General features: G+C 39.6%; 1 protein-coding gene across 4 annotated transcripts; it reads right to left on the bottom strand.

Moving 5' to 3' along the window:
* Window positions 1-417: 417 nt before the first annotated feature.
* snx30 (sorting nexin family member 30) lies at window positions 418-11,488 on the bottom strand. 4 transcript variants are annotated; one of them, XM_067484353.1, is made up of 10 exons: window positions 11,109-11,320; window positions 8,863-8,933; window positions 8,540-8,755; window positions 7,508-7,618; window positions 7,252-7,410; window positions 6,195-6,384; window positions 5,079-5,278; window positions 4,485-4,574; window positions 3,963-4,115; window positions 418-3,394 (listed from the first exon to the last, which is right to left on the bottom strand). In XM_067484353.1, exons 1-10 carry the CDS (start codon window positions 11,167-11,169, stop codon window positions 3,308-3,310), a joined length of 1,338 nt encoding a protein of 445 aa, XP_067340454.1. In that variant the 5' UTR covers window positions 11,170-11,320; the 3' UTR covers window positions 418-3,307. The 4 variants fall into 4 exon arrangements, with proteins under 4 accessions (XP_067340454.1, XP_067340455.1, XP_067340453.1 ...); XM_067484354.1 differs by having other exon boundaries at window positions 11,180-11,312; XM_067484352.1 differs by lacking the exon at window positions 8,863-8,933 and having other exon boundaries at window positions 11,180-11,488.
* Window positions 11,489-11,917: the final 429 nt, after the last annotated feature.

Genomic DNA, 11,917 nt, shown 5'->3' with positions numbered 1-11,917 from the left:
CAAATCAGCAGGCGCACAGTATAAGCTGGGGCTTTAACAATGGCTACTGTAACAAAGTAATATTATTTCAAAAGCTACCGTCAGGGTTCCCATAAGCATTAAGATTTTGGTCGTCTCAGATATCCATAGCTAGTGCAAATCTCCAATCCCTTCTAAAACTGTAAATGCAACCTTCACATGCTCATAGGAACTGCAATGATCTTTTATACAAAAATAGACTTTTACTGGACTGTATATAGTTTAGCTGTACACTGTGGTACACTGAATATGCTGTACAGTGCTTTGTCATCAGACCAAAAAAGATATATCACTCAGAATCTGTGCACACTCGGGTCAGTTTACCAGGTCAATACATTTGCTTCATGTACACCAGGTGGCAGGATTATCTATAAATGTGTAGATTCCTCTTTGTATGTGTTTGTTTTTTTTTTTTAAAATCAGTGCCATGATGGCAGAGATCCACATATGCTCAGCTTTAAAACACACAGCAGATACAAAGTAACAATTTGATTTGGTAAACATAACAGAACGACGTGAAATAAGTAATCAAACTTGATTTTGTGTCATAATAAACATTTTCTTTTTTAACTTTCATAATATACGCTACATTTTCTATGCATTCCTTTCATCGGGGCCATACGTTAAAATGTACCTCAGTTACAGTGAACATTTTCTTTTGGTGGAAATGTCTGTGTGTTCCTGAGCGCAGTGTGACAATATTAAATGGTAAATTTTAAATGTAAAACTTTACAGTCTGATACAACCTGATTCAAACATGCATTATGGTGCAATAGGAACTCAACATACAAACAAATAGGGGATCCTCTCACAAAAAGCGCTACTAGTGGTCAAAACCTCTATGGGGGTACCTTTAGTTTTGCTGCATTTTAATACATTAACTTAACTGAATTCCTGCTATTGCTAAATTATTGCTAACTAATACAGAATTAATCTGTGAGGTCTAAATTAACCACTTTAAATTTCTTTGACTGTAATTCAGGTTTATATTAATTTTAATATAAGTTAATACAGTGATATACAAATTCAAATAAACAGAAAACGTTAAAAATGCAAAACATTAGCTAAACCCTAGATTATAGTGGAACTGTGGATAATTTCTGAACACGTCTGACTCTGGCCTCTCATAATGCTTTTAGAAACAGGCCCACAGTAATTTCGCTTTGTAGCATATTGCATCTGTAGTACTGTCTCAACACTTGACACTGCACACAAGTGCTCTTCTTACTCCATCCAGCTTGACTTGCTACTTCATGCTTTGAACAGAGGACAGATTAAAAAAAAAAAAAAAAAAGTACTAAAGCCAGCTTGCAAGCAGATATGGTCATATCATCTCATTGCTGTCACATTTGGCTACACTTATGGCTCAGTGAAGTTTCAAAAAGTCTGATATTTTTCCACTTTTTTCTACAATTTGTTTTCCCCCCATCAGCACTTTCTTCACAATCCCTTCAGTAAATATAATGTGGCTAAACAAATGTTTTTAACAAACAGAAATAACACTTACATTTAAAAGGTACATTTACCCTGCTCATGGGGCTACAGTGTGGTTCTGGGAAGATGTGACATGAGTTCACATTGGTCGTCATTGATCAAGCTGCAACCACTTGGTTGGTTGGAAAATGGTTGAATCATTGTCCCGTGTCATTTAAAAATGCATTTTGTCATTTAAAAACGCATTTCTTGAGATGATTAAGACATTTTTGCACAACATAAACTTCCTCTTGGCATTAACATCACTATGACTGCCAACCTGCAGGTTAAAGTATTAACCTATAGGTTAAATTATTTTTGTGAGTCAGGCATTAGACACTGGGTTAAACAAAGATTACACACAGGTATATGACACATACAGGATACAGAATATCCCACAGAATATAATAATTTTCTTCTTTGAGACAAGGCCATGAGAAAAGAAAAAAAGAGAACAAAAAAGTGTGACGCAAAAAAGCTGTGGGTCATTTGTACTGGTGTGTTACTCAAACCTTAATCAAATTTGCTGAATCAATGGCTTTCACCACACCACAAACATTCCCCACTATACTGAGCTCTTTAGTTTCATATGAAAAAGAACAGGTTTTCGCTTAAAGTAAAGGGTGTATCATTCAGAATATAACAAGTAACATTTGACTCCTGCAAAGTTGTCAGAATTTGTGTTTATTTAAAGAGAATAAATTACAGTGTGTTCCAGTAGAGCCTTTGTCTTCTGTTCCCTCTGTACCCTTTTCAATGGTTAAGCTGCCCTGAACCTGAATTTTTGCTTTTAATAGTGCTCAAGTCGCTAGTGGTAAAAAATAAATGTGATATTAAGAGAAATCAGAGATGGCCCGCTATTTAGACAACCACGGGGGCGGCAGAGGGGCAGTTGGTACAGTGGCTGCCTATTGAGCATAGGTTTGGAGGTTTGTGCCCCGCTCTTCCCAACCACATGTCAAAGTGTCCTTGGGCAAGACACTGAACCACCAACAGCCCATCCTCATCCCCAGCTGTGCAGTGCCGGTCCCAAACCGGTAGAAATTGGGGAAAGTTGCATCAGAAGAGGCATCTGGCGTAAAAACTGTGCTAAATCAACATGCGGACTAATGATCCACTGTGGCGACCCTGAACGTACGAGATAACCCGAAATATTTTAATTAAATACATTTGTTTTATTTCTAAAAAAAAATGAAAAGTTTGGCCACAAGGTGGTGCCACTGCACAAAAATGTTTACCCAAATCATGGTTGAGATTCAACCCTGACACGTACACCTGAGTGGTCATTGTTCAATGCAGCTTCACCTCTATTTATCTGTGAGGGTGTGGGACAAAAATTGCAAAGTTATTTTAAAATTTACCTTTGTAGAGCCCATAGACTGCGGTTTTCTTTAGTTTTCTGGGCGACAGAGGACATGTTGCAAACTTCTGACCCCACAACAGATTTTAAGCGTTTTCAAGCTTTGAAAAACTTTGAATAAAAATGAAATTAGTTAGTAGCCCAAAATATCAGTATCTGCCTTCAAAAGATTTAACCTTCAAATTTAGCTCGATGTGAAAATGAAAAACTGAACAAAACCGCATCTCTTTTTGATAACGCGGTTCAATAAACACAAGTAGCACGGGCAACCAGCTGTTAATTGAAAATATGAAGTAGAAAAGGTCCATAAAAATGCCAAAAACGTCCTGTACATACTATATCACTCCTCTTTCCATGATGTCCTTGAATGGACAGTTTGCTACCTCCTTAGCAGGTCAGATCTGAGAGGCGACTTCCCCGCCTGTGTGTTCACCTTGCAGGAGAATAGGGGCAAAGTCAAACAGTTCGGTTCGTCTCACTTGTTTTGTCCTCAGTCTGTTTGTCCTGGAGGAGAGTTATGAGAGACTCCCACGCTGTCTGACACTGCAAAGGAAGGAGAGAGATGATGAAAGCCAGCACGAAGGGAGTACAAAGGAATAAGGATAGTGAAGAGATGGAGGGTGATACTAATTTGTAAGTTTCACGTTAATACTCTATGTACATCTGTTTTGTTGTACACTTGTTAAGATTGATACTAATTACTGGCAGAAATGTTAAGAACCTAACTTTGGTAGTTACCCAACTTGTTTAAATCCTGAACTTGAAAGAGAGAATTATTACAAGTATCACCAAAAACTGATAGAAAGGCAAAGAATAACATGCAAACTAACATTTCCTCTCCTAATTATTGTTGCAGTGTCTGAGGACTCTAAACATCTTTGCGTATTTTACATTTAGTCATTCCACGATGATTTACAGGTGAAGGATAAACACACACACACGGAAATTTACATGTTCACTTGAGGCGCTTGGGACTGAAACAACTGACCCTGTAGTGGGTAGAAAACAAGATCTACTTCCTAAGCCACAGCAGCCCCCAGTGATCAAAGAGATCCGTGCTTCTGCAGTGTTTGCAGGAGTTTTTAGGTGGAATGTACAGCAGCCAGCATACCTTTTCATAGTAGTTGATGTTTTTGTCAGCCATGCCGGTGAGAAGCTGTTTGAAGTCTTGTCTCTTGTTGCTCTGCCAACGCTCCCAGTCCGCCTTCAGGTCAGCATTGAAACACTCTACTTTGTCCTGACATTTCTCTACTTCCACTGGCATCTGGAGGAAAACAGAGAAAACTAGAGTTACAGGTTCCTTGAGGGGAGATGACACTGCACCACAGGGATCTGGGTGGTGCAGGGTTTTCGAAGGGAAGGGTTGAATCAGAGAAGATGTAAGACTTTATTGTAAAGTGGACATAAGGTGCACTCTGAAAACAAATTGATAAATTATTATTATTAATATAATATTATGATAAATTAATATTGTCTGGTTACATTTCCTATATATAAAAAGGTTCAAAGTCACTCTTCATTTGCTTTTATAGTTACAGCGATAGAGAAAGAAATATGAATATGAACAGCCAAAGCAGCAATTTTCAAAACTTCCTCTTGTAAAAAAGAGCTACAGAGGAAGCAAAATACTTACGGGCGTTCTGTCCTCCTGTTTGCGTAATATGGCTGCTTCTAGTCGCCCTTCGTACTCTGCCTGACTCTGATCTCGCTTTCTCAAAACATTCTTAAAAATAAAAATATATAGAGAGAAAATCAACCATTTTATTTTGACCTCTTACTGGAAATACTACTGAGGGGAACATCAGATGGGGAACAACAATTAGTAACAGCGAGAGATGTGCTGAATCAGCAGCTTGGGGATAACAGGACATGCAGAATCTCAGATGCCACTTCCTCTGTTTAGGGTCAGAGGTTACCCAGCTAAAACAAGTATGTCTGTTTTGTGTGTTTGGAAGTATACAGTAAATTATAGTTATACCTTGTGTTCAGTGCTTTCTTCTACAAAAAATTTTTTTACAAACATCTAGCAGTAATTATTAGAAATATTTAAACAGGATGAGTGTGGACATATGTTTGCACTCTATGTTAAACAGATAAACTCGTGTTTTTCCTCTTCCATTTACATTTAAAACCAGGTAAAAATGTGTTGACTGTGAAGCTTTGTACAACACTTAACTTTTAATCATTGTAAATTATGAAAACAAATACATATATAAGTACTGCTCACCTTCATTGACTCAATGTACAGCACATACTCTCTGAGTACAGGCAAAAAGTCCTGGCTCATGTTCTCACTCAGCTCTTCCAGAGCCCCACAGCACGTCGTCACGCTGCCGGCTACTCCCTCCAAGGGGCGCCGAAGCTCATCCTCTGTCGCTGCCCAGCTAGAGTACACTGTGCCGTACTCACGCAGCTCTGTGAGGTATTCTAGTGGGATTGAGAAAGCGAAAAAATAAGAAAAAAGGGTTTGAAAGCTAAGTCGGAGCTTTCTTATTTTCCTAATGATCTGTGGACTGAAACAGAAGCCATTCCTGGACTGTGAAACGATAACACAAAGCTTTCTTTCTTCAAAGAGATGGGGTTTGCCCAGTATCCTTAATACAAAACTTTTAGATTTGTAAATTTCATATGAGAAAGGCTAATGGAGAAACGTCAAGCTCCTGAATCAATAGTGTAATTGTGTTTTTACACACTCTCTGCGTTCATTATCTACATTTCCCATGCGTTTCCATCGTATCTACTCCAATATAGAAACAAGGACTTTTTGTTTATGCTACAGATTTTCAGGCCACGGACCACAACACAGCTAAAACCTGAACAGATGCTGACAACAAGAATTTCACATGGTAGATGACAGGTATTTGCAAAAGCACTTGTCATGCATGGTTTAGGCTGGCAGTTATCAACCACGAACCCTTAAGGCCCCAAAGTATGTTTTTTTTCCCTCCAAACAAACAGTAGATATCTCAGTAGATTTCATACACTTACATAAGTGGAAGACTAAACTACTTCATGATATACTATACTACTTCATAATATAAAACAAGGATAATACAGTACATACAAATACTGTAGCTACCAATATTTGCCAGTGTACTAAAAGGGGATGCAGGGTAACAGAAAAACTATTCTACTTGAGATAGTGTTGCAAGCAGCACACAGCCATTTCTAAATGGTACTTCCTTGCACCAAAAATGCGTGTTTTAAAAGAAGTGAACAATGAAGAAGTAGTCAGTTCTCTAGCCAATGAAAACTGTTACAGCTCATTTCTACCAAGATGATATGCATCACATTCTCTTTTGATTTCCAATAAATATTAGTTTAAGTACATAAAGACTGATACCTGACTGCTCTCGAAGGATCCTCTGAGCAATGCGGTCAGTGGTCCCCAGTTTCTGGCTAAAGGTGTCCAGGTATTCTCCCATGGCGCAGAACTCAGCTGGCCGTGCCCGCAGCTTGTATCCCCCCGCCACCTGTTTCACTGACTCGCCCACTTTGGTCAGCAGGGCCAGACCCTGTCGCTTGTTCAGGTCCTGCAGATGCACAGAGACCAAAGGACACATGATCCAACTCCCCAAGTATCAACTCAGTCCAAAACTTTATTTTATGAGTTGACAAGCTGTTATTACATCAGTAAAACTGTGACACAAAATTAATTGTTTTAATATTAATTATATATATTAATTGTTATTAGTTTTGTGATCCGCTAACAGCCCATTTCCATTCCCAGCTGTGCAGTGCAGGTCCAAGCAGACAGAAATTGGGGATGGTTGTGTCAGGAAGGGCATCCAGTGTAAAAACTGGGCCAAATCAACATGCAGACAATGATCCGCTGTGGCGACCCTGAACTCACGGGATAAGCATGAAAGGACAAAAATAAAAAAATTGGTTTTGTGATCCATGTTTAATAACATCAAATTATTATTATATTACAGCTGTGACAACCTCACTTTATGCCACTTTGTGTCGTATAAATCTGTGAGTTGATGGCGGACTCCATGTCTGACCCACAAAACGTAAAGAAGCAGAGACACCGTTATTTTACAGCTGAGAATAATCATTCGGATAAAGCATAAAAAATGCAATATTAGACGGTGCCAAAATAAATAAAAGTGCATACAAGCATGTGATAGGAAAAGAACCTTGTGTTTCTGAATAAAGGAGCTATCACGGTTAATAATCTTCAGAGTGAGAGCCCCTTCCTGTCACAACCCTCCCATTTGTATCCAGGCTTGGGACCAGCACCAAGGTGGAACTTTTGGATTGGCGGGGTGGGATTCGAACCCACGGCCTTTTGCATCCCAACCCAATGCTCTACCACTGAGCAACCAAGCCTCCTAAATAAACCAAGAGCTGCAGAAGACGAAAAAAGTGAACTTCGCACTATTGTGCTGGCTCACCTTGGCAGACAGGAAAGCATTTAGATGTGGGTTGAAGGAGAGGACAGGATGATCTGCAACACGCTTTAGGAACTTGTCCAGAGCTTTCATCCTCGTCTCTACAAACTCTTCTGAAAAACGATCAACCACACCCTTCATCACAAACTTCTCTGGGAGTGGCTGGGGACAGTGTGAGATTGGAGAGCAGAGTTTGTAAATGAAGCATTTCTCTTTGGAAAGCAGGACAGAAGAATGGGCTGTGGCTCATTTGACCTACGGGGATGAGGTGGGTTGGCTGGCTGTCCTCCAACTTGATCCTTAGCCAGTCAAAGTCCTGGTAGCGCCGTCGCACGCAGTACTCTGGGAGGTCAAACTCTATCCGTGTTGTCTGAGTAGAAAAACACAAAGTTTGTTTTGTTACCTTCAATATATAGTGTTTAAACCGCAAGCCTCATTCCAACTGCTAATCCCATCCAAATGTATCACTGGGGGTCTGTAATATGTGTCAAGTGAAGACACCTAAAAACCTAGTTAGGATGCATTATTCAATTAAATTTTATTTATGATTACAGACTGTGTCGCTAATGTATGTAAGGTACATAGTACGCAAGAGTACACAATACAAAATTATACAAAAGGGAAGGGGGGGGGGGGTCCATGTTTCTGTTCATATATTAGTTCATACAGAACTACTGCACATGCTTACTGAGATACAGCTGACAGGGCACCCAGTCATTCTAACAATCTGATGTCAAAAGATGCTCCCAGTTAACACTTGTGGTCGTATTGGGTTGTGATATTTGCCTAAGGCCTCTGAGCTGAAGCACCATGGAGCACATGGCAACTGTTGTCATGACGCCACCCAATGGCTCCTAGCAGTGTTGACCACTGAATCGGTTTCTTTCATCACATGATGAAAAGGTCTCAAAGCTATGATTCTTTGCCTAAAGTCAGAACAAGTTAAGTGCTGTCAGGCAGAGTGGTAGCTCTCCTCCTCTGTCAAACAGCAGCCACATTTAAAGGATGAAACACATGATTCCCCTAGTAAACATAAGTGAGTGAATACATCTTTAATAATCAAATGCGATGAAATATTCCAAATAATAAAAGGACTAAATGTTCATGATGATCTACTACTGCCTTTTTCAACAAGTGGAGTGGAGTAATTATATGGTTTGAAAATAACATACAGTAACAGTGTGCAATTGTGACTGGATGAAACATGGGTTAAAACACGAAACAAACCGGAAACAAGCACTATAATCCTAAAGAAAACTGGATGTCACCATGACACCTGGCAATAGCAGACCTTGGTGGAGACTCTGTAGGTGATGTAGGTCTCCATGGTGGAGACGTGCTTTTTTGGGTCGTCAACTGTGACAAAAAGGTCACGGGTTTCCATGGAAGCGAAGGGGTCCCGTGTGTCCACTTCAAGGTCGTCATCCAGTTGCAGCCTGTTGAACAGCGAGGACGCAGAAGCAGGACTCGACGTCTCCACTGGCGTACCGTTGGTCAACCCAGCTTCCTGCATGGACAAATATGACACCATGGTAACATCAGCACTGAATTGTGCAACAGGGAAATCTGCAAACAAAGAGCTTATAGACTGATGCTGAAGTAGTTGTTTCTTGCCGTCAATGGGTCTGTTGTTGAAACTACTGCTGCATACACATCCTGCATCATCTGACACTGCTCTTGTCTTTCTAATTGAATGATGGATGAGAGGAGAAAAATTTCAACAATCTCACTACAAACAAATATACTGCCTTTAGGACAACAATGGCTAATTAAACTTTTAATAATAAAGTTTTTCACTGAAAGTGCCCTTCATCGCATCCACTTCTTATTCTTTGGTCAAAGAAATGTCCTTGGTGCATTAATCAATACAACGAATTTCCATGTAATTCCAGTATCAGCACGTTCACAAACATTTTGATCGGTCTATCTGATGCACAGGTGTTTATGGGATATTTAAAGACAACATCATCTCACAGCTACAAATGTGTAAATATCTCAGACTTTTTAGCACTTGAAGTTTTTTACTGTTTTTATAGCAACAAGTAGATCATAAAACCAAAAAGCAATTGTAAAATTGTAATCATTTTAGGTTGAATTAATGTATTACTGCACATTAAGAACATTAAGCTCAAGAAGCTCTAAAGATTTCAAAGTGCTGCAAGAAACAGAATATTCAATGTAAACAATAACCAAAATGTAAACACTGAACAAGGAATTAAGGCAAAACACGAGTCAGGCCACATCTTGTCTCGTGACAGGGGAACTATTTTCTATTTGAAACAGGTTGAAGTGCATGTGGGAAGGCAAAGTAGCTAATGTTCAACCTTAATCACTTTTCCTTTCACACACACAAGTGTCTCCCATTTCACTCCATCAACTCTCTGTCAGAGAGAGAGAGAGAGAGAGAGAGAGAGCGAGAGAGACAGAGAGAGAGAGAAAAATAGTGAAGCATTGCTTACATGAGTGCTCTTTTTTTTTCTTTTTAACACAGTGGTGCTAACCTGCACTGGTAATCACAGTTCAGATAATTGCATTGCCTTGCATCACTACATCACCATGAATCACTGTGAACAACCAGGCCACTGCAACACAACCGCACTCACACAGACAGTACGAGAAGTAGATCAGGTTTTCAATACAATACAAAGCTAAGCATTCTAATGATACAGTTAATCGTTATACACTAACACGACGCTGTATAACTTATCTGTTCTACTGATACTGTGGTGTGACACTAACAAAAAAGTAATTGTCTGCTTATTCTTGGCTATTCTGTATATACACAAACTTCTGTTTGTTTTCTCAGGATATGAAACCAAGAATGTAGCTACCCTTAGCCTTGGGTCTATGATAGGATTTGACTTTGGGTACTAGATTTGTTATTGTCCTGCAAATTGTAAGTAATTTTTGTTTTTATTTTGTAGACAGAACAAAACTAAACAGTAACTGTTTATTTTTTGTACACAGCAGCTTTTAAAATGTTATGAATTTTCTCTATCCTAGCAGGTACAGATTGACATTTTGTTCAAAAATTAATGTCACAAATAACTAAAAACGAATCACCTGCTGCCAGATGCACGATCTTGCTTTTTACCTCAAATGACAGAAATGTACAGACTAATTTGACTGACAGCAGTTTTTTTAATTCTGAAAAAAGAAAACAAATTCAAATTAAAATAGTACACTCCATGCTCTCACCTCGTTAAGTAACCTTGTTGGACGGATAATGGAGGATTAAACCATCACCTGTTGGCAATAATTAACTGAAGGACCCAAGTGGTTGCTAAGGTTTTGCTCCTCAGTAAAACAGCTGTGTGGGGAATAAAAAGCTCTGTGCTTTGTTTGCCTGGCTCGTCCATATCATCACAGCGACCCTGTGCTGATAATGATGTCAAGTCACTTTTGTTTGACATGGGATGAGGAAAAACAGAAGTCAGACGTTTCTAACCAAATCCAACAAAAACTGAATTCAGTGTAAACACTCAATCCAATTTAGGCACGTGTACATTAGCAAGTTAATTTTTCGTTTCTGTTTCTCTGTGTTTGTTTGTGTTGTTGTTGTTTTTTCCTTATTATTACTCTAATAAAACAATAAAGTCCTTGGTGGGGTATAGCCTGCTTAGCTAGCTAGGGTGCAGCTTTGGACATGTATCTTTCGCTCAGTGATTATGAACCAAACGTTTCAGGGTGAACCCTAAACTTTCATAGTCATTTTACTGCAACCAAAAGTAAAAACATGAGAGAAAATGTTTTATTGATGTTCATATTTCGTTTATACCATAAATGTCCCATTAGTTTGCTGTTCACTTAAAAGACACTGATGCAAGAGTGAAACTGGTTAATGAACAGAGTTTAGTTACCGCTCGTCTGTCCATCTTTGCTTATTTGGACACCACCACAGCCGCGTCGGAACGGCCCCATCAGACCCTACCTTTTCCACTCCGACGTTGACGAGGACATCTGGCCCAGGGGAGAGTGGCTCTTCGGCGGCCGAAAGCGGGTGAAGGATCTCCGCGATGGGCTTCTGCCCCGAGGTTGCAAGGCCTCTCGCAGCGCCGACACTCATCATAAGAGAAGCGGGGAAACGTGGCCGGGTATCAGAGGTAACGGCTGTCCGTTTCTCCGCGGCTGATACAGCTCGTGGAGACAGGAGGAGGCTTTTTTTCCTCCTTTCAGGTCCCTAGTCTCCTCAGTCGAGCCGTTAACACCCCCTGGTTGGTCACAACTATCAGCTGACTCCCACTGCGCACCTCCGGACGTTAAACTATGAGAACCCGGATGTAAACACATTTGTCACGTGACAACAACGAAAGTGCATAGCTCGTCGGTTAAGAAGATGACCTGTAAAGAAGCAGTAAAGTAAAACAAAATAGTACTGCAGGATATAAATTTAAGCAGAAATTAAGCTTTTGATTTGTTAGAGTAGTTAGAGTTAAAGTACAGATTGTGTTGATACTAGTTGTATCCTCTAATAAACAACTTTCCAAGGTATTTGTTGCAAGGTGTTTTGAGTAAAACCCGTAAAGGCTGTGGGAACGAGTGCCCTAACTCTCGTGTGTGAGCAAATTTTCCGGACTCCAAAATAAGCGAGTCTCTGTGTGACATTTAAAGTTATGTAAAGTTTGGCATTGAGCATTTAATTTAATTTAATTCTAGTCTTTTAATTCGT

The sequence above is a fragment of the Channa argus genome, chromosome 18 (genome assembly GCF_033026475.1).
Source record: "Channa argus isolate prfri chromosome 18, Channa argus male v1.0, whole genome shotgun sequence".
Lineage (NCBI taxonomy): Eukaryota > Metazoa > Chordata > Actinopteri > Anabantiformes > Channidae > Channa > Channa argus.
This window is presented reverse-complemented; position numbering and strand designations above follow the sequence as displayed.